Below are 25179 nucleotides of genomic sequence, written 5' to 3'. Positions count from 1 at the left end.
TCTGGGAATCGAAACCGCGATCCTACGACCGCAAGTCCGCTGCCCTAACCACTGGGCCATTGCGCCTCCACATGTAGTTCTACACCCTTTGGAGCTTGTGTGTGTGCGTGTGTCTGTTTCTATTGAGAAGGTTTTCTTTCAGTTTGTTGATGATACAGTTGACCTCATGGAGGATTGGAAGATGCTAGCTACATAAGCCAGTTTACTTTATATAGGCAACACACACATACATGCATAAACATAGATCGCAATATATATATATATAAATGGAATTGCTGTCCCCTCCTCACTATCAGTGATTGGTCACCACTATCAAACTACTTCGCCACACATGTCTTTCTGTTGTCAAACATTTTCTCATTTCCTTTTTTCAAAAAGTCTTCTCATTTCATTATCTTCTGCGGATTGGGACTAGCACCACTACCACCAAGGAATGCTATATTTTGTTAACAAATAAATTTCATTTTTTTAAATTTCATTTTTTTCTTCTCTTTACATCATCATATTGAATCTGATAATCTGTTGAGAAAAAAAAAAGTATTACAATCTTCGTTAAACTAATAAATTAATTATTAAATTATCTTTTAAAATAAATGTAACAACTGCATTTTGTTTCCTGGCTTGTTTGTTTTTCTATTTGACTAAAATTATCATTCAAGAAACCTTTATTTATGTAGTCCAGTCCAAGTTTATTCATATACTGAGTCTAGTTTTAATTTTTATATATTATCCAACCCAGTTTATATATAAATAGTTCCCTATCCAATTTATGTATTGAGCCCAGTCCAATTTATGTAGTGTTCAGTATGTGTGTGCGTGTGTATATATATATACATATATACAAACACACACCATGCAGTCCAATTCATATATAGTGTCAAGTCTAATTTATATATTATCTAACCCAATTTATATATATATACCCTATCCAATTTATATATTGAGCCTGGTCCAATTTAAGTAGTGTCCAGTTTATATTTATATACCATCTGCTCCAATTCAAATATAGTGTTGAGTCTAATTTGTATATTATCCAACCCAATTTATATATCTATATATATATATATAGTGTCCAAATCCGATTTATGTATAGAGTCCAGCCCAATTTATATACTGTCCAATTCATATATAGTGTTAAGTCTAATTTCTATATTATCCAACCCAATTTAAGTATAGAGTCCAGTCCAATTTTTCTGGTGTCCAATATATATATATTTATAGTCCAGACTAATTTGTATATTTATTATCTCACCCAATTTATATATAGTGTTCAGTATATTTTAAGTTCACCAGCTCACATCATCAATATGTATTGCGTCCAGTCTAAGTTCAGTCTATTTATGTATAGTAATCAGTCTTATGTCATGTCCAACTCATTTTACCTATAGGTATATATGACTATGTGGTTAAGAAGTTAACTTCTTAAGCACTTAATTTGGGGTTCAGTCCTGCTGCATGCCATCTCTGGTATGTGTCTTCTATTCTAACCTCAGGCCATCCAAAGCTGAGATTTGATTTGGTAGATAGAAATGGAAAGAAGTCAATCATGGATGTGTGTGTGTGTGTGTGTTTGATATTACTCATTGGTTATAAATAAGTATCACTGTCATACAATTGGTGTTCCTTTTTCCAATCATCTGTAAAAGCATGTTCAGTCATGGGAAAATATTGTCTTGAGGTGAGGGTTGGCAACAAGAAGAGCATCCAACCAACCACTGAAAATCTACCTCAACAAATTCAGTCTGTCCCACACAAGCATGGAACATTATACATTAAAATGATGTGTGTATATATATTATCATCATCATCCTTTAACGTCCGTTTTCCGTGCTAGCACGGACAAGGGGCTAAACATAGAGGGGACAAACAAAGACAGACAAAGGGATTAAGTCGATTACATCGGCCCCCAGTGTGAAACTGGTACTTTATTTATCAACCCTGAAAGGATGAAAGGCAAAGTCGACCTTGACAGAATTTGAACTCAGAACGTAACGACAGACGAAATACCGCTAAGCATTTCGCCTGGCGCGCTGATGTTTCTGCCAGCTCACCACCTTAATAAATATATATATATATATATAGTGGTTATCTACTCCTGTACCTACGCCTTAGAAACATCGTGGCATCTGATATGGCTTTTTAAACCAGATGATGTTTTGAAAAGACACCCGCATAGATTGCCCATCCGATTTGGACCACCAAGAGCTGCAGATAAGTTCTGATCTTTGTGGATCTTAAAATGTCTTTTGAGGCCTCCATTGGACTTGCAAACCTTATGGGATACATCATCATCATCATCATTGTTTTAACATCCATGTTTCTATGCTTGCATGGTCAAGTAGGATTTGCTGAAGCAGGTTTTCTATGTCCAGGTGCTGTTCTGTTACAAATGCTTACCTGTTTGCAAGCAAGCAAATATTCCCCCACCCCACCCGCCATCCAGACATGTTTTCATGGGATACTATGAATAAACAGTAGTTCTTCTATATTGGTGGTGATTGCTTACAATTTGTATTCAATGTCAAAACAAGAAGACAAATACACACACACACACCCTCTCTCTCTCTCTCTCTCTCACGCACAAGCACACATACAACTACCTTCTCTTCTCCCTACTAAATTCACTCAAGCCTTTATCAGTCCATGGTTATAGCAGAAGATACTTTTCTAAGGTGTGACGCTGGTACTAAATCCCAAACCACATCACTGTAAAGTGAATTTCTTGACCACACACCCATGTATACATGTATGTGTGTGTATGTATATGTATATATATATATATATATATATATATAGAGAGAGAGAGAGAGAGAGAGAGTGTCCAGTTCAGTTAACAGTATTCAGTGTAATTTATTGAAATTTATCAACCCTTATAAACAATATACACCCAGTCCAAATAATTTATGTATAGTGTCCACTTTATTTTATTTTATTTTAACTTTTAAGCCAAGTATAATGTCCACCCCATGCTACTTGTTTATTTATATCCCAGCCCATTTTATTTAGATGTATAATGCACAATCCAGTTTATTTTATGTATATAGTGCCCAATCCAATTTATATATATATATATATATATATATATAGTTGTGTCCAGTTAAATATTGTCTAGTCAGTTATTTTTGTGTAGTGTCCAGTTCAATATGCTTACAGTATTGTGCCCCATTTTATTCCTAAGGATTTTGTGATTATGATTTGGCCATTTTATGTTTTTGGACAAATATAGGCTGAACATTTTCAGCACTGATTACACACTGACTCCTAATAAAGGTTTTGTGAATGAATACTTATAGAATTTTATTTTTTTAATTATCAATATAATTATTATTATACTAATAAACTAAACCTCATTTAGTAAAATATAACTGATTGAATCTTACTTGTTAATCACTATTTGTGAGCAGTTTCAAATATCTCTTGTTTCCCCTATTCCCCTTGGCTCCCTATATATTTATATATATATATATATATATAATTTTAATTATTCTGACTATGAAATAACATTTTTCAATGTATTTTCTCTTTACTAATCCTCGTGTAGCCATGTTGACCTTGATTTTTTTTAAGAGTGTAAACCATTTTTTTAACTACAACCTGTTTGCCAATTCTGTTCACATTTTCTGCAACCAACTCATAGTGGTTATTTTCATTTAACTTTTACACATCTTTGGAAAGACAGACATATATATACATATATATATATGATGTCATTTTTTTAATATGTGTATACTTCTTGCATAAAAACCAAACTACCAAAGCATACAATCCAATATGTTTTTTGAATTTTTTCAAAAAGGAAAAAAAAAATGATAAAATTGCCAAATGACTAGAAATGTATATATTTTGTCAAAAGAAAAAACAACCTATTTTTTGGCTTTAGCTTGCCTCTGCATGTAACCAGTATTTTAGATATTTTTAACTATTTCCTCTATCTTTTTTTTCAAGTGAGATGTTCAATAATTTTAACCCCATTTTCCACACATTTTTTCTTAACCTTTCTCGAATAATAGATCTCTTGTTTTACCACATTTGATGGCATATAAGATGCACATTTTTTCCCCAAAAAAGAAAAAGTGTTTGAAAAAAATCACCATGGTTCCTATATGCAGAGTTGGGCCTCCCATAAGTTAATTTTGTCCCTAGTGCTTTTTCTTTTAATATGCACTGCTGAAATTGAGGTGCATCTAAGTTGCCTATACATCTTTTATACCATCAAATACAGTATATATTAATCCTTAGATACACCTACATACACCAATTAACATTTGAAAGGTGCAATTGCTGTAAGATTAAAGTGCAATGTTACTAACCATGCTGCATGATCATAAAAGTTTAAACCTTTCTACTATAGCCCTTTTGGTGTCCTTGAGCAAAGTACGTAAATCTGCTATTGCAGACCATTACTTGTTTTTTTTTTCCAACTGTACTTTTGGGGGAAGATTAGCTTAGTCTTAGCTTCCCAAAGTTCCACATCCCACTTCACACTGGTTAGAGATAAGAAACTGTAAAAAAAGAAAAAAAAAAAAAAGGGGAATTCTCACAAGTAAACCATGTCCAAAAGCATGACCTTGTTGTTAGTGGATTGGATTCATGAGTGTAATGTCATGGTTTTTTAATTCCTAGACCAGGCAGCACATTGGGTCCTTCAGCAAAACACTTCATTTTACATTGGCCCAGCCCACACATTTGGAGGTTGACTCTGCGAAGGACTGACATCACATTCTGTATATGTGTATGACAGGGCTATTGTGCCATGAAAATAGGAGAAACTCCAGCACTAATGAGCCTATAGTGTCATGACCCAAGGCATCTCCCACCATGCCTGCTTGGTAGAAATGGATATGAACTATGTAAAGAATTTTGTTTGATGACAGAAACTTTGTGTATGTGTTAGTGTCTATGTACATACACATAAAGAAAAATATGTATAGATATATTAAGCATATGTATACATACATATATTCTGATATTAACCTATCTCTTTGTCTCTACACAAGTATATATTATCTTTGTGTATATACATGTACATAACTTTTATACACACATACACAAACTTATGATATCTAACTCAGTTTAAATGATATTTTAAAATATATCTTTTGGTATATTTACCCTTTGTTTTTTTATTGAAAAAGAACTGGTTGTGAAGTCATGTTTTAACGAGTCTAAAATTTTGTACTGTCACTAATTCGTCAATATAAACATACAAGAGGGAAAAAAGCATCCTTGGTCCAAATTAGTCTTTTAAAATGGATATAAAGTAATTAATATAAAATAATATTTATCACTTAATGAGATGGCTGTATGATGAGGTTTGCCTCCCAACTATGTGGTTTTTAAGCACAGTCCCACTGTCCAGCACTTTGGGCGTGTCTCTTGTATATCCTCAAGCTGACTAAAACCTTATACATGGATTTAGTAGATGGAAACTGAAAGAAATTTGTCATATAAGTATAGGTAGATAGATACAAATATATGAGAGAGAGAGATGTGTGTATTTGGGTGTGAGTCTTATCTTGACATTATGTGATAATTGTAAATGAGTGTCACCATCTTACAAGTGGTGGTGTTCATTTCCAACCTTCCATGGAAATATGTCCGACTATAAAGCAAATATTACCTTGCTTGGAAACAGGTGAAGGTTGGCGACAGGAAAGGCATCCAATTGTAGAAAATTTGCCTCAATAAACTCCATCTGACTAATACAAACATGCAAAAGCAGACATTAAAATAATGATACTGCTGGGAGCCCACTATAAATGATTTTCTGCTGATACTCCCGTGCTTGTTAGCAGAGTATGAACCATCATTGTCCATGATGCTAAATTCAGCTTGAGATTTATTATTCTTATTTTATTTGTATGTCAGAATTAAAGATTGTGCTATCACCAATGATGAGCTGCTTATATGGCAAAGTTATAATTCTTGGCAGAAATACTTTTGAAATATTTACCAAGATCACATTAAGGAATAAAATACTTCACACAGTTTCTTGTTTTACTGATTTCAATCAGGATGGGACACTGCCTTCAAGGATTTTAGTTGATTATATATCTGCTCCCAATACTTATTTCTATCTGGTATTTGTTTTATCAATCCCTATACGTCTTACTGCTAAGTTGAGGTGTAAAGGAACACAATATAAGCAACAGTGGTTTTTAAATTGATTTAAATACACAATCACACACATATGGAGAGAGAGAGAGAGAGTAAACAAGCTTCTGTACAATTTTCATCTACCAAATTCAACTCCTGGGTATACCTGGAATAACTGATGAGATGAATCTAAACTAGAACTGGTGAGGATACTTGGAAAGAATCTAAGGCAGTGCTTACAACTTCTAATCTAAATAATATGCATCAATTTTAAGGCTCTTAGGATAAATGAATGAAAAAAAAAATGGCTCTATGTTATTAGTTTTCTTACAACTTTTTGATGTTATCTGCAGTATTAGTTATATTTTAGGATAATTTACCATGATTCTTTGTGTGATTTGTCTTGCCTCAGAAGCACGCATTTCATTGACTAGCAAATGTCAAATCAATATGACATCTGCTTTGAAACAACAGAGCAAGAAGTTTAATTCTTCTTAGCATAACATAGCCATTAACTAAAAATGGCTTTACTAGAGCATGATATTATATATATATATATATATATATATATACATACACACACATACATACACGCACACACAAAACAAAAAAAAACCTGCACAGTGTGCTGGTTGTAAGTCTCATTCTCAAAGAGTTTGAACAACTACTTTTGTATATGACAATCTTCCAAATCAGTGGTTACTTCGCTTACTTGACAGTTGTGTCTGAAAAAGCCAGTTTTGTGTGTGCCTTAGCAACAGGACTTCAAGGTAATGATGGTGGACTGAGGTTAGCAAAATTACAGGTGCTTATGTAAGGTAGGAGGAAATGTGGTATGTTTGGACATTGGGTTTCACGAGGGAAGTGCAACCTTTTAATTTGTTGGTACTTAGAGTTAAGGACAATTGGCTAGAAACAGTGGCTAAAGGTACTTGAAAATTATTTGGCTAGAACTGGCACAAAAATTATTATAATATATATGGTAGTAGTGAAGGTTTTCTGAGACACCCTATATTCACTTTTCTAAGAAAATTTTTTTTTATATATACACTAAAAAATGCTTAATCTTTAAATTTACTACTGATTTAATATGCCATTCCCTTGAAGCCATTCTTCGGTTAGAACTAATTATTGATTGTCTCACTTGATATGATTTTTTAAATTCCAAAGTAAGTATCGTGTTTTATCAACAAGCATTTTTATGAACACATGTTCAGCTTCCTACTCAACCAACCATTTATAAACTCCACTATATAAGACTATATAGTATATTTTATAACCAACTGCTATATAATATTATAAAATATGTAATGTGTGTGTTTATTGAATCTGGAAATTGGATTGCTACAATCTTTCTGTAATTCAAAACTGAAAAACTTTATATTGTTTATTGTGGACTTTATCCACTCACCCCTTGAAATATTGTAAATTCAAACTTGACCCCTTGACTAGATAAATTGTAAATTCCAACTTGCACATAATCTTTATACATTTATTTATTTTTTAAAACTTCATTACTAAACTAAATAAATGTCTTTTATACAATAATGAAAGTCTTAAGGAACAAAAATTGAAAATATAATCTGATCTGAGAGTAATTTAAAATTCCAGACTATCAATTTGTTAACCTCATCCTTCTGAGTATTCTTATTTTATTATTCTGCACTACTTTTTAGTGAGTTTATTTTCCTATCAATTTTTAATGCATCAATCAACAATATAGTGTAAAATACAAGATAAAGATGGCCAATTTAAAATCAATTCTAAAACTACTGACAATATTTTCTCTTTTGCTATAATTCTTCTACAGTTAACCTTTTTTTCTTTCTCGTTATTATAATTATCTTTACATTTATTATTTTCAACACCAATTTATTTTTGGTCTTGCCTTGCACATGCTTTAGAAATAACATAGTTTGGCTTTTTTCATTCTTGCACTTTGTTGTGGGTGATGGTCATGGTGAAACTGTCATCACTAGGTGATGATGTTTGCTATAATAACAACAGTAGTAGCCACAAACAAAAGTAAACTAAACAATATATTCTAACATAACATTGAAACTAACCTTTAAAAGTTCTAAATTTAAAGTTAAACATTTCAGGATCCCCACCAATAAAATATCTCATGCTTTGTTTCAAATTTTATTTATTCACTTTCTTATTTTAGAATCAAGAGTGAGGCAGAAAAATATTGAAAAATTTGTGTTAGTTATTAGTATGTTGATAAGGCGGCCTTGAGTCTCCATAGAAATTCAGTATTACCCAGACTCTCACTATAATAGCGTCTATTAGTCAGATTTTATTTTCTCTCCCTATTGGCAAAATTGTCGCTATAGTAACTCTAATCAATTAGTGTTTTGCATACCCTCCATCAGACACCTACCATATTCTGAGCGCCTTGTTTCCCTGGGCATGGATTCACTGAAGCTCCGGCGTCTGGCAACGGACTTGGTAAACACCCACAAAGTTATCAACCACCTCACCAACAACAACACTGAACACCTTTTTGATCTCCATGTGTCTAACACACGTGGACATGCCTACAAAGTCAGAAAACAACACAGCTCCCATGACTTTCGGAAACATTTTTTCACGCTCAGAGTTGCTGAAGCATGGAATAAACTGCCTGCGTCAGTTGTTGACTGCCATGATACTGCATCCTTTAAGGCCCTCATGCTTTCCGAAATCCGCTGAAACTACACCTGATTATATATACACTTTAGATGAGTTGTAGTGCACCTGAGCACTGTACACAATTATTATTATTATTATAGTATATACTATCATCTGTCAGATTGTCACTATAATGAGACATGATCAGTTAATGTCCCTAAAGTCCTCATTGGTCCTTCCATCAGCATTAAGTCCCCTCATTGGTCTTTGTCACAGCAATAAGTCATCTAATATATTTGATGATTTACTCCTTTCCAGAAACAAAATATATATATTGCAGTCAGAAGTATCTTAGTTACCTTGAGTCGATTCCTTACTACAACCATCTCGAGTGGAGGCGCAATGGCCCAGTGGTTAGGGCAGCAGACTCGCGGTCGTAGGATCGCGGTTTCGATTCCCAGACCGGGTGTTGTGAGTGTTTATTGAGTGAAAACACCTAAAGCTCCACGAGGCTCCCGGCAGGGGATGGTGGTGAACCCTGCTGTACTCTTTCACCACAACTTTCTCTCACTCTTACTTCCTGTTTCTGTTGTACCTGTATTTCAAAGGGCCGGCCTTGTCACTCTCTGTGTCACGCTGAATATCCCCGAGAACTACGTTAAGGGTACACGTGTCTGTGGAGTGCTCAGCCACTTGCACGTTAATTTCACGAGCAGGCTGTTCCGTTGATTGGATCAACCAGAACCCTCGTCGTCGTAACCGACGGAGTGCTTCCACAACCATCTCGTTAATATTGAGGAATAAATATAAACTGGGAAATTTTGTACCCTCTTTATTGTTAATAATTGACATTTTTCTCTAAAGACGCTGCAACATGATACTGTGTCTCCTCAACATTATTAATAAGCATTAATACTTATAAGCTGTGCATATCCAGAAAACATTTATAGCTCATACGGCTACAGTTGACATATGTAGGTCATACCAGGGAAACTGAGATTGTAAGGACTGTCCCCATCCATTTGGCATTTCATTATTATTGTATACATAATTTTCAAACCATTATTGCAGCTTCATAGCCATGTGCAGAATTTTGCTTATTTTACCATAATTTTCCTTCTGGATAACACACCAGAAAATGCCTGCAACTTTTTCAGGTCTGGACCCCTCTGTCCAGCCAGGTAAAGTGATACAGGGTTAGCCAGGTAAGCTAACCCTAGATAGAATACTTGATACAGACACAAACTCACAACCCTTGAGCTGAAGGTTGGATATGTTGTTCATTCAACTATTTTGAGCTTGATTTTTCAAAATGAAAGAAATTGGACTTGTTCCATTCTTACCTCTCATAAGGACATTGGCCGAATATGAGAAGAGAGTGGAATGGCCTTAAGTGAGTGTTCAAACCAGATCATGGACTCAGTTTGCTGCTAACACCTACTCAGTATAAAACTTTTAAGAAAAATTATGCCCATTCCTCTTTCCCATCTGGAACACTTGGGATATATAGCAGAGAGAGGTAGAACCCCAAAACACTTCTTCCGGACAGTATACCTGAAAAGTGTTAAAATCATTGATACAAACATTAAAAACAGTCTTCATATTAACAGAGCTTTTGCATCTTACAGTAAATAGTGAACTGCAGTATAATGTGGCAGTCGCCTACAGCTTGGAGAGCTGGGTTATTCAGAGATATGTGTGCAAGTAGTTGTAAATACAAATACTTTTTGGTTGTATATACAGTACCCCTCTATACACAAAATTATTAGCAGACATATATAATCAGTTGAATTAAGCAAAGTACTTGTGTTTTAATAGGGATAGAAGACTGTCTACTTCAGTTGGGTTTCAACTAAAACTGTAAAGAAACGAAAGTAAATAGTACAAACCCTCTGATCCAGTAACCTATCTTTTTTCTGCCATTACACTGTCTTAGTCTTATAATAAAGACTATTATATTTCAAATATGTATATATTGGCCTAAAATTTTCTCTTCTATCACCCTCACTAAATAAGTTAAAGGTGTCAACTTCATTAAAGTAATGAAATAAACAATAGTTCAGCTGCTTAATCTGAAGATACGAAATTGTAAGACCGATGAGAAGGAAGAGGAAGGGAGCGGTAGAAAACATTGCTCATTGAGGAGCTAAAAAATAGTTGCTCAACTTCCTGAGAATAATGATCGGAATTCTCACAAATCATGTCCTGCTATCTGAAATAACAGTTATATACATACTGTATGATTATCGCGACTGAAACATCTTTCATCATAATTTTGTTTCACAACTGATTTGAGATTACAATACACTCGCACACACAGAGGCTTCCTTCAGTTTCTCTCTCAAATCCAATCACATGACCTGAGGCAATGTAGAAGTCACCCAAGGTGCCATGCCAGATTTAAATTCATTTCATGAGCTATGAGTTGCTAGTTTAATACCTGAATAATCTTACCATTCCCTATACTTCTTGCCCAAATTTGTATGAAGTTCTCCACTCTCTTCTCCCTTGTTACTACAATGGACTTTTATAAAGTCTCCTTTCCTTTAATGTATTCTTCCATAATTGCTTCTTATCTGAGACACCAACACTGACTCAATTTCTACAGCAAAGTAACGAACACTCTGCCCGTGTTTCTTAAGGTTTATACCTGTCACGACTACATGCAATTTCCTATCACACATTACACAACTGTTATCGAAACAATCAAATAATCCATCTGATTAGCTCTTTCAAGCCCTGTTTTCTAGCCTCAGCAGTTATCCTTAGCCCATACACTATTATACCCCTTTCTAACCTTATGTTTAGGCCTTGTTCTATCTTGTGTTGCTTGTGCAAGTTTATACCTGTCACGACTACATGCAATTTGTAGCTTTCCTTTTAAATCCAAAAACAATAGAGTAAGATTCTAACACAGAACATAAACTCATTTTTAAACATCCTATCATAACCCAAAATTAGCTTTTTCTAACACCTCTCAGAATTAAACTCTTAGTGTATTCAGTGTTAATCTGTCCTTATTTTCTCTTTTACCAACTCATTTTTCATAATTAAAGCATAGTTACTTATACAAAGGAAGATCATCTGTGCAAGCTGGAGTGTCTTATTCTTTTACATAATTTTATATATATCTTAAACACTTTCACTGTCAGTAGCCCCATCTACCAAGTGTATTGCTCCCTAAAGGTCTCTGTTAAAAGATATTTTCTTTGAAGATATCTTCCAGCTGCAGTAATTTTCTTTCTGAGTAATTTTTTTTATCCTAACAACAAAACTTGATAGGCAGTTATTGCCCAACAGCAGACATTGTATCCTTAATGATCACAAATTAACAGTCTAACCAGTGTTTTTATAACCCATGTTTAACTGTTTTCCTTATAGGGAATTAACCCTGCTATCAGTGAATGTGTTAATTATTGTTATAATTTTGGGGATTTTTCACCCACATCTTAACCATTTTTTAAACTTGTATTAACAATATTCTCTGGTGAATTATAAACCATTTTCAGGGGTTCTGTGTTGTTTCCCCTCATTTTACTTTGTCATTTTTCAACCCTTTTTTTTCCTCTCTTTCATCATTGTAACAAACCTCCAAGAACTATTGTAAATTCTAGGTCAGCAAAAAAAAGGCTACCATGGTTTTTTTTTTTTTTGTAGTTTATTTTTTATATCATCACCCAATTCCCCTTTGTCCCCCTTTATTTTCATCATTGACAGTCAAACAACTCTCTTCTACTGAACCATTCTATTGTATTCATTTTATTATTTTCAGAGCTTGTTAGCCATAGAACTACTGAACTTGCACAAGCAAGAGACCGACTTTCTGAAGAAATGGAGAGTAACCAACACACGCCATCAGCGACGGGTGTGTAGACTTTGTGAACCTTGTCAACAGCATGTTTAACAAAGTATAATCTCTTTCAAAAAAGTTAATAATAATAATGATAATAATAATAATAATATTATGCATGCCATTGGTCAACTAATTTTTTTTTTTTTTTTGACTCTGCTTGTTTCAATGGTCTGAGAAATTGACTGTTTTGTAAGTAGTAAAGTTGAATGTAATATCAGTCTAGTTGCTAGTTTTCAAGGCAAAGGACAGTTCTACTAGATCAGCTGATATGGAACTTGCCAAAAGCCTCCAGATGACCACCCCAGTGGGTAACACTGGTCTTGATTTTGGTGACATAGCTGACCTCTAAAATATTGTATATCATTCATTTTTTAAGAAAAAAATAAATTTTTCCCTTCCACCTTCTCTTTTTTATTTTTTTTTTCACACTTCGAAATCTTTAGTAAATACTTAGGAAAATTTTCCTAGTGATTTTTGGAATTTTCTGTTTGTATTGAGTTTCTTCATCAGATTGACTTTTTTGAAATTGGATTTCATTAATGTGATAATTCAAGCTATATTTCAACCGTTATTGATAATGTGTCAGTGTATGTATGCGCATGACTCTATCTATTCATATATATATATATATATATATATATATATGTATATATATAATATGGACCGTACATATACATTCGTATATGTTTCTTGATACAGTGTATAATTTAAATTCTAGATCTTTTGGATTAGTTTGAGTGTGTGTATGTATGTGACTGAAGACTATTTCCTGTCATTCAAGCTAGTCTACTTCTACCTCATAGTAAAGATGGCTGTTCACCAACTCCAGTGTTCAAACTCATTCAAGGAAACAGATTTCACATCACTGTACCATACTGCAAACTTTCAATTTTCGCATTTCGATAATTCAGCAAATTTGTAACACTCTGGAAGGGTGGGGAGGAAACAGAACAATGCAGAAGGTTAATAGAAAACCAGCCCTTCTTCTCATCTAAAAAAATTTAAATATGGCTATATGTTTTTCGGCAGAGAACAGTGAAGTATTCTTCACATGCTGGTCTTTGGTCATCAGTGTTTTCTTTTCATCTTGGCCTGTGACTTTTCAACATTTTTTATCTTTTTTTTTTTACTTCCTGCACTAAAATCTTTATGGATTTCTTGTCTTTATTATTTGTTTGTCTATCTTTTTTATATATATTAAAAATAAGATTGATTAAATTGGGTTGGAAAGGTGTTTGTAAATGTAAACATTGAGATTACAGCAGTTGGGTGGGTTACATTTGGAGAGGAATTTAGTGGGTTTCATCTGTGAGTTTTTTTTTTCAAAAAAATAAAAAGGCATTATCTGGGTGTTTTATTGTACAAATTTTAATGTTTTCTTCAATCTGACAGACTGATTATATCAGTAACAAACTCTCTTGCTATTCATGTTTCTTATTATGCAGATTTCATACTTTGGAGTATATTGGCAAAAATCTTCCTAAACTTATAAAGCTTTCCATCTTAATCTTTAAAACTAATCCAGATTTTGCTCTGATTTTTTCCACAATATGTTCGTGTCATGAATATATTTTCGAGTTTTAATTTCCAAACTCATTTCCACTTTATAATTTTGTTAAGGGCCATCTCAAAGTAAGATTTTTAACTAATCCAAGTCAAGGGGTTTTTTCCCTTTATATTTATTTTTGTATGTGTGTGTATGCGTGGCCAAAAAAATTTATGTAGTGTTGCAGAAAGTTCTACGTCGGAGCATATAGACACTGTATCAAGATGGTCAGCAATGCCAGTTTACTTGGGCTTCTTGATTACCACTTGATCTTCCAAAACTCAAGTTTTTCAAGTTGGGCCTCCTTAAGCAACTGAGCAAAAGCATGTGTGTGTATGTATGTATATGTACATATATATATGTGTGTCTGTATATCTATATGTATATATATGTGTAAATTTTTCAAAGTATAACAATATAGTATTATAATTTTTCAATATATTTCAAATATTTGAGGTTCATCTTTTTTCTGATTTTCTTTTTTCTTTTCTTCTCTTTAGTTTTTACTCAATTTTAGCAATTTTTCTTCTATATCTCTGCCTCCTTCACTTCACTTCTATACTCCATTTTTATTCTTGCAGTATCACAAGACTTGATTCAAAATTTCTTTTTTTCTTTTTCCAAATTTTGTTAATATTTTGGTTTGTATGATACTGTTTGTATATGATATACTTTCAAAAATTAGGGTTGTCAGCTAGAGACCAAAATATACCTACTATACAAATTTACACTAGAAATTTGCAAATTATTTATATGTATATATATATATATATATATATATATATATATATATTAGCTATTATTATTATCATCAAACTCTTATTATTATTGTTGTTAGGGAAGTGGTCTGACGGAATCATTAGAACTTTGACAAAATGCCTTGTGGTATTTAGTTATTGCTCATTGTATTCTGAGATCAAATCCTGCAGGTCAACTTTGCCTTTCATCTTATTGGTGGGGACGGGGGTGAAACAAGTGCCAGTTAAGTACTGGGGTTGATATGATCTACTGTTCCCTCTCCACCAAAGATTTTCTGGCCTTGTGCCTATGTAATTTTTGTTATTATTACTATTATTATTATTATTATTATTATCAGTAAGTTTAGACTTCAAATTTCATTGTAAATTTGAATTTTTTTCCATAATATTCTGCTCTCACCTGCTATTTTTATTTGAAGAATTTTTTTTCTTAAAACAACCAATATAATATTAAAAGTGATAATGACAGTTTTGAAAATGATAATGTTAACAAAATTTTTCTTCGGCTTCTAATATTTTTTTTTTTTTTGGTTTGTGCTCTTAGCTAATTTTCTACTTAAAAAAAAAATTTTTTTGTTTGTGTTTTTGCAATGGAAAGCCATTATTAACTGCGATAAAAATAAATTTAACCAAACATTTCCCCCAAAATCTGGGGTGGTCATCAACAACTATATTTTCAAGCTGCTAACACTCACCATCTTTAATTAGAGAGATGTGGATGTGAACGTTTTTGGTTTTTTTTTTCCGCATTAATTTTTTTTTTTTGGCATTTTGGCATGTCTAATTGACCTAGCTATTCCATATGAAGAAAAAAAATGACAGTAATTAAATATATATAAATTTTTAAAAAGAGCAAAAAGAACTCCTTACTCATGGTGCTTGTGATGTTTTTCTGTTATCTCCCTCCTTGAGGGACATTTAGGTTCTTGGCTTTAAGGAACATTAATTTTTTTTGTTGTTGATTTTTTTTTTTACTTCCTTATAAAGGGTGTAGTTACGGGGATTTTTATATTGTATGGAAAACTATAGTAGTTTTGAAATTATTTTGAAATAATACCATGGTAGAACAGTATTTGTAGGTTTAACATGATTGCTAGGGGATACTTTTAGCTGTGACTCGTAATAACATAAGGCAAGGACATTGTTAGTTATAGAGTTAACATTTGATTTGGTAACTAGTAACTATGGCTCCAGCAGTCCAGAATAGCGTCTGTTACTCAGAGTAAGAAGACATTGAGCTGTCATAATTTTAATATTCTAGTACTTAAGTGGCTCCAAGTATCTTAAAATATTATTATTATTATTAATATTATTATTAGTAGTAGTTGTAATAATTTACATGTATGTATATGTATGAGTGTGAGTAAAGAAATTATTGTTAAAAACTAAAAAAAAAAAGAAAAAAGATGTTACAAAGTTGTGGAGCCTCCCACTGCCTCATGGTCTGGTGTATAAAACTGTAACCCATCTAAAATACAAATCTTCCATGTTGTTTACTCTAGAGATCCACTAGAGATTTTAGATCCATTCTGAGGTATTTTTGTAAGAAAAACCACCATTTAACTTATTATTCCAATGTCATGGAACCATATTTTGCTGCATTTCACCAAATTCTTCAGACAGCAAACCATAGTTTATATATATATATATATATCCCCCTCACACAAGAGAATTGTTTAATCTACAGAGAAAAGGGCAAGAATACATATAGTATTCTGTGTTATTGATATATTATATAATCTTTATATCCAATAAGTCAAATAGGTGTTAATTGATCTATTTTTGAATGATATTTAAAAAACATCTTTTAATATATATATATATATATATATATATATATATATACATATGTATATATATATATATATATATATCTTTTCATTTTTTTCCTCTCCTACTATTTACCTTTCTATTATCTAATAAACTGCTACATATTTGGAGCCCAGAGAGTTAAATGATAAATACCTGTGCAATTTTTTTGATCAGTTTGACATTCTCACCTGACTGAAGAGTTCTTATATATAACATTGTTATATTTTATCGTTTCAAGCATAAATTGCCTTTTTACTAATCTCAAAGATTGTATGGACAAACTTTTCTCTGCCTACTCCTCACTTTTATTTCTTTTTTTTTTATTTCTCTCTTTCCTTTCTCTCCTCGTGTGTAACACATTCTCTATCTCTCTTGATCTATTATATATATATATATACATATATACACACACTCACATATATATATACATATACATACATGTTTGTGTGTTTATGTATGCATGTATGTGTATTTATATAGGTGTATATGTGTATACATAAATACACACACTCTGCACATTTGTGTGTATATATATATATTTATGTATGTATGTATGTATGTATATACACATACACACACTTGCTCTCTATCTGTGTCTCTTTCTTTCTATTTCTTAGACTTTCTCATGTCCTGCTAGGCAGCTTGGCTTAGCTTTGCCAAGTTCCACTGCAATGTTGCCTCATATTGCTGCATGCTTTACTATTGTTTCAATTTTTTTTTTGACATTTTTTCCTCCTCCTCCTTCTCCTTGTGTCTTTCCTTCTTCCATATACATGTTGTCATTTCATGTGTAATATGAATAAATTTGATGTGCCTTTTTGTATTGCTCTTAATATTATGTTTGTTTATTCTTAACATTAAACAAAGCAAAAAAAAATTGAACGAAAAGCAAAATCTTCCTGTTTAAGTTGATGATGTTGTTAGTTATTGTCTTGATATATATATATTCTGTAATATATATATAGTATATATAAATATTTATATATACCTATATATATTTACTTTGGTTTACACCAAGAGCATCCATCATAGATTAATAACTTAGTCATATTGTTACATACTGTTAAAAGATAGATATTTAATTTAACTACATTTTTAAAAGTATTTAATGTTTCTAATTTTCTTGTGTATTTATTGATCTCATAGGGAAGGGACTGCTTTGTAACATGGCTTCCTTTAATATATTTCATCACTAAAAATTTTCCTCTTCTGTTTAAAACAAAATCCAAAAAAAAAAAAAAAAAAGTAAAATTGAGAGAACGCTAACCATTTGCAATATGTACTAACATCTTCTCATCTCTCACTCTCTGAGTTTCACACAGCATTTATATTTCCATATTTTTAATTCTTTCCATTCTAAATCTAACGAATCAAAAGTCATCTCTCAAGCTATTAACATTTAAAGTGCATCTTTCTTAACTCCATTAATTCTTAAAAAGTTTTCTTCCTTGATTGTTGCTTTGGTGTGAACCAATTTATTTGCATAAATCACATCCGATTCATAACTGGGTAAACACTAAACATATACAACTGAATAACATAACCTTGGGTAAAACTCATTTAATACAAAAGCTGCTGTGTCTAATGCACATGCATATATATATATGTGTGTGTGTGTACATGTATATATATGTGCAAGTATATATATAATATGTACATATATATACATATATGTATTATAATAATTTTTTAATACTACTAAATAAATGGTGAATATTACTGCATGAAAAATGCAAAACTGATAAATTACCAAATAAGGATATAAGCAATATGAGCGACTTAAAATGCATGGATATTCACAATTGGCCACTTGTTACATAACAAATCTCAGAAGGAAGATAATGATGCCTGGCCTCATGAATGATAATTAACTGAAGATTAATTTATCATTAACTTAAAAGAGTTCCATTTCTTCAAGGCTGCAAGAATGCATGCTGCCATTTTGGTCAATGGCCAAGCTCTGTGGGATGGACTTCAATCAAAACTGTTCCCTATAGAAATTAACTGTTATTTGTGAATGTGTGATTTTCCAGAGGCAGACATTGCAGATGGCCAAATGATAACTCATGACTACACACTTGACAGTTCCTTTGAAAGCCAACGGATTCCTGATGACTCTGAATTGCAGAGTGTTGAAGTAGAAGATATCTATTATGAGCGCTCCTTAACTCCGTTGTTAGGAAGAGAATCTGATATGGTATGGAGAAATGAATGCCAGCAGAGGGATAGGAAAAATTCTTATCTCTCTGAGAATTTTCAGGAACTTGACAGTGTGTGCCGTCAAAATTATCTCCCACAACTGAGGCATTTTCACAGAGAAACAGATGAGTTTTCTTCCACTCAATCCATGCTAATTGATTCCAGATATTCAATGTCTTCGAACTTGAAAGAGAAGCCTTTCAACCTAAATTCACACATTCATGATGAGTCCTTACATGAAGAGGAATCAATCGTTTCACATGCGGAGACCTGCCATTCCATATCAAACATATCGGATGATTACGATAACAGTTCCACGTCCTCCTGTATTACTGTCGTTGCTGTTGATACACCAGCTATCCAAAGTTCCAATGCTGAACAACTTGACCCAGTATTAGGCTCCTGTGAAACAAATTTAGTTCCAGAGAAGTGTCCAGAGATTGAAACTAGTTCCAATGATACACGCATTCATTACAAAGCACCATCTCCGCAACAAATGAACAATTTCAGGCCACCCATTTTTCCCTTTCCTCCCCATCCAATGTATTCTAATGCATATAACTATGGTGGAATGCCTTGGTATATGTCAGGTACAGGCAAAAGCTTCCCACACATGTACAACCATCACAAGAGTCTTCCAGGCATGTATGACTACAATAGAATGCCTTCTCACAAGCATTACTCAAACAGAAATGCTGAAGACCCCTATGACTTTGATAACATGTCTGAGTACTCGTGTGTCCTGGACAGAAATTCTATGGACACACATGACATAGGCAGTAAGTCACGCTACTCAAGTGAGCAAAATATAAACTCACAGAGTTCAGGTGGATATAACCTAAAAAGAGGATCTCTGGAAACAGTTGGCATAGACAGACAGTCTGTAGATACTTTCAATGCAAAGAGGAAATCTCTTGACACTAGCTGTGACAATGTATCTCAAGATACCTTTAACTCTGATCCTTCACATAAAAAGGTATCTGGTTGTGTGCAACATGCTCCAAGCACATTCAGTTATGACAGTAACTCACTGGATATTTATAAGGATGATAGCATGAGATTTCTTGATACCTACGACATTGAGCCTTTGTCACCAGACTCGGATTGCTATAGCTCGACTTCTGATTTGTACAAGCATGACAGCATGCCATCCAATAGATATGATACCAATGAAATGAATTCTATCAGAATGAGCCTTAGTTCACAGGACAGTATCACAATGCTATCAGACACATATGACTCTGGTAGAATGACTCCAGATGTGTATGACTCACATAAGATGACAGCTAATGCAAATGACTCATGTAGAATAACAGCTGATTCATATGACTCTCATAGAATGACAGCTGATCCATATGACTCTCGTAGAATGACAGCTGATCCATATGACTCTCGTAGAATGACAGCTGATCCATATGACTCTCGTAGAATGACAGCTGATTCATATGATTCTCGTAGAATGACAGCTGATTCATATGACTCTCGAAGAACGACAGCTGATCCATATGACTATCGTAGAATGACAGCTGATCCATATGACTCTCGTAGAATGACAGCTGATCCATATGACTCTCGTAGAATGACAGCTGATCCATATGATTCTCGTAGAATGACAGCTGATTCATATGACTCTAGTAGAATGACAGCTGATTCATATGACTCTTGTAGAATGACAGCTGATTCATATGACTCTCGTAGAATGACAGCTGATCCATATGACTCTCGTAGAATGACAGCTGATTCATATGATTCTCGAAGAACGACAGCTGATCCATATGACTCACAGAGAATGACAGCCGATTCATATGATTCTCATAGAATGGCAGCTGATTCCTATGACTCACATAGAATGACAGCTGATACATGTGATTCTTATAGAATGAATGCTGATATGTGTGACTCACATAGAATAACAGCTGATACATGCGACTCACGTAGAATGACAGCTGATACATGTGACTCACGTAGAATGACAGCTGATACATGTGACTCGCGTAGAATGACAGCTGATACATGTGACTCGCGTAGAATGACAGCTGATACATGTGACTCACGTAGAATGACAGCTGATACATGTGACTCACGTAGAATGACAGCTGATACATGTGACTCACGTAGAATGACAGCTGATACATGTGACTCACGTAGAATGACAGCTGATACATGTGACTCACACAGAATGACAGCTGATACATGTGACTCACGTAGAATGACAGCTGATACATGTGACTTGCGTAGAATGACAGCTGATGCATGTAACTCTCATAGATTGGCAGCTAATGCATATGACTCTCATAGAATAGCAGCTGATACTTATGACTCAGATACAATGACAGGTGATATGTATGACTCACATACAATGACAGGTGACATGTATAACTCAGGTACAATGACAGCTGGTACATATGACTTGTGTAGTGTGATATCTGATACATATGACTCCCATCAAATAACAGCCAATAGATATAACCTCCATAGAACAACAGCTGACATATATGACTCTAGTAGAATGATCACTGATACAGATGACTATAATACTGTGTCTCAGGATTCCTATGATTCTTGCAGACTGTCACCAGACTCGTATGACTGTCATAGTTTGTCACAATATATGTATGACTATGAAAGACATTCACCAGATACATACAGCTTAGATCAAATGTCTGCAGATTCATGCTGTGAGGAAGAATATGATGAAGTCTTTTCCTCACAAAATAATGCATTGGATACAGACACTGCTCCAGACTTCTATTGTTCCAGAACCTTACCTGGGTCATTTAAAGAAAACCCTGCACTTCTTCATAGTAATATTTACAAACCAAGGAGTTCCTTTAAAAAGTGTAACAACCAGCAGCTACCTGTTAGAAATATGTATAACATGTTGCCCTCTCAGGGCTATCATACACCTGTTATTCCTAACAGAGGTTCAATGTTCTACAGAAGGTTTAATACTGGAAGCTGTTGTGATGATAGTGATGAGAGTGATGTTTTGTCACTTGAAAGTCTAATTAATGATGATCCCAATGAGAGGAACAGTGACACAAATGGCACTGATGGTCTGTTTGTAGGCAACCATAATTTAGGGTTATTTTCTGATCTGCAACATAGACTTAGCCAGACAAAGGACAAGGGCATACCCAACTGTGATTACTTCATATACCCAACAAGTGCTAGGAATCAACGGTTTTCTAGTCAAAATGCTTTCAATGTTGATAAAACAATTCCTAGCAAGTTCGCTAATGATCAGAATAATATGCTATGGAACAAACGTAATATTCCACTATATAGCAGCTCTTGTTACAATGATTACAATGCTGACCGCAGGACTGTAGAAATGGGTGCCCATAACAGTGACCAGGTGTATCAACAGTCAAAAGGTTCTCATTTCCAGAATGACCACTTGAAGTGTTACAACTCAGAGAAGCCTGATTCAAAAAATAGCTGCCTATTGCCTTCTCAGTCTAAAGACTCTATACAAAGTCTACAAAACATTGACAATTATGGCCCTATGTTACCCCCTCCCCCCTACAGTGGCCCTAAATCAAACTTATCTTTCAAAGGTTATGACAGGCAGTACCCTTATTCTAACAGGTCTAACAACCATAACCATTACCCATGCATGTTTGACCAACACTGTCCAACAATACCAAGTTATAACAGTGAGGATGGTGATCACATGTCTTTTAATAGTTCTGACGAGAAAAGTCTGAATAGCAAAACTTTCCATCAGTTAAATAATCCAAGCTTCACTCGTAAAAATTTCCATGATTTCTCAAAGAGCATGTCTACATTAGAATCTGAGAACAGAAGTACAAGTTTTCCTCGACGTTCTACCAATGCAGGAACTTATGACTCCAGTCAGTCTTTAGATTTGCACCCTAGGTATGAAAACGATCCCCCAACATTTGGAGCTTCTACAAACGAAAGATTATTCAAGCCCCTTCAGAAGGAAAATTATGTGTACAATTGTTCCAGCCGTTCTTCAAGTCTGGCAAGATATCCCAGTAATGTTACACAAATGTCTGATTCTGATACCCCATATTCTAACATCTTGGATAATAGTTGCTATACAGGTTTCAGAAGTAACAAAATGCCTTATCTAAACTCACCATGTGGTCCGAATTGGTTTGGCTTGCAAGAAATTCCTTTCTCTTTCCAAAGTTTTCCTCCTTTTGGTACCCGCACCTCCAGATCTGGTCTTAGTAATCACTTCGGTAAGAAACAAATTCTTTATGACTTCACTAAACCATTTTCTAACCAGTTTTTCTCTCTTGGAATGGTCTCAAATATGATGGATGAAAATTCTTTGAAGACCAAAGAATTACTAAGTGGACCAGTAAAGGGTTCAGACAATGTATGCTCACACAGAATTCCCCAAATGGATAACCGTTTTTGTTATAAATTTCCATTTGATGATACTGTCTCATCTGGGAATTCTTCAAGTAGGTATAAAGGCTGTTTAAAGAAAATATCTTCTGATATATCATTAGAACATGAACCTATTCAGATTCCATCTAGGCAAGAGGTATCCAAGTCATCTGTAACACCTGGGAATGGTAAAAACTGTCATGCAGTGATGCAGCAGCTAAATCCTAAACAAACTTTCCCATTGACATATTCTGTTGGTTCTTTGTCTCTGTTGGATTTTGAAATATTCAGAGTGGAAGAAAAAGTAACTTTTGAAAGACCCAAATTGGAAAGCCTGTCTATTATAAGAGGACAGAAAGCCCGTTCTTTCACTGATGTGTCTTGTAGTTTTGATGCCCTTGATGGTCAAGCTGGTGGAAGCATCTGTGATATTCCTATGGTAGATGTTCAGACACTTGCAGTACCACCATGCACTATAGAAGATGTAACTTCCTCATGTCTTTGTGATAAGGTTAATGTTAAAGATGCTACTACAGCTTCTCAAGTCAAAGTAATACCTTTAGAAGAATCAGATTTGTTCACACAAGAATTTGAGATAGCTCCACCCAAAGAAGAATATATGTCCATCCTACGTGGCTGTGCTGCCAAGTCCAATCAAGATGTGTTTCTACATGAAGGTCTAAGTGTCAGCAAAGGTAATTATGGATTTTAAGCTGTAGTACCTCGCCAAACCATTGACAGAAACCATAAAACATTACAAAGAACACCCAAGCCACTTGCTAATATTCATATCCATAAATGTAGAAAAATAACTCATTTTTGCAAGTGCTTTAGAAGTACTGCTACAGAATTTAGGTAATTAAATATCTTGCTCAAGTAGGATTTTAATCATAGCATCAATGTTCTGATATTTTGTACAAAATATTTGGCCACTACATCATGCATCTGACATCAATAGTATCATGAAAACATTTTTTGGATAACTGCTTATTATGTGGGTTACATCTTCAGTATTAATTTCAGTCTCTCTCTCTCTCTTTTCTCTTTTACTTGTTTCAGTCATTTGACTGCGGCCATGCTGGAGCACCGCCTTTAGTCAAGCAAATCGACCCCGGGACTTATTCTTTGTAAGCCCAGTACTTATTCTATCGGTCTTTCTTTTGCCGAACCGCTAAGTGACGGGGACGTAAACACACCAGCATCGGTTGTCAAGCAATGCTAGGGAGACAAACACACAAACACACACACACAAACACACACACACACACACACACACACACACACACACACATATATATATATATATATATATATATATATATATATATATATACGACAGGCTTCTTTCAGTTTCCGTCTACCAAATCCACTCACAAGGCATTGGTCGGCCCGGGGCTATAGCTGAAGACACTTGCCCAAGATGCCACGCAGTGGGACTGAACCCGGAACCATGTGGTTGGTTAGCAAGCTACTTACCACACAGCCACTCCTTAGGTATTATCAGCCAGTATTAGTATTAATGCGAAATGCCTGGTGTATGTTATTAGTTTTCTGGTGTTAACATCAAAGCCCCAGATCTCATCAAACATCCAAATGATTGTCTCAAATGCTGGTATTGGTACTGAAACAACACACATTGTGGAGCACTCATTTATTCTATTCAGAGAGCTCTAAAGATCATATGTTTTAACTGGGTATTTTATTTACTTGTTACACACATCCTTTGTAATACATGCTATCATAAGTATGTATTTTCAACCATCCCTAGGTACCTGTAACATAGCTTATCACATACCTTTGAATAGTCAGGCCATTCACAAATGTTGCTAGATTGGAATGTAGTTTGCCCTTCTTTTACACTAAGATAAGAATATTTATTCTACTCCAGTTTTTTTTTAGATATCAGTCAAGAATATCATAACTTGGTCTTTTTT

General features: G+C 34.0%; 1 protein-coding gene across 34 annotated transcripts in view; it reads left to right on the top strand.

Annotated features, from left to right (window-relative positions):
- The window catches only part of LOC115210251 (titin), a 626493-nt gene that overhangs the window by 508248 nt on the left and 93066 nt on the right, over positions 1–25179 (top strand). For 30 of the 34 annotated variants that reach the window (XM_036501835.1, XM_036501827.1, XM_036501837.1 and 27 more), the window contains one exon: positions 12482–12574. The exons of the other annotated variants lie outside the window; for them this stretch is intronic. In XM_036501835.1, the coding sequence (XP_036357728.1) occupies positions 12482–12574 (93 nt within the window). The remainder of the gene's footprint in view (positions 1–12481; positions 12575–25179) is intronic. 34 annotated transcript variants of the gene reach the window in all.

This window comes from Octopus sinensis, linkage group LG4, assembly GCF_006345805.1.
Source record: "Octopus sinensis linkage group LG4, ASM634580v1, whole genome shotgun sequence".
In the NCBI taxonomy this organism is placed as follows: Eukaryota; Metazoa; Mollusca; class Cephalopoda; order Octopoda; family Octopodidae; genus Octopus; species Octopus sinensis.
This window is presented reverse-complemented; position numbering and strand designations above follow the sequence as displayed.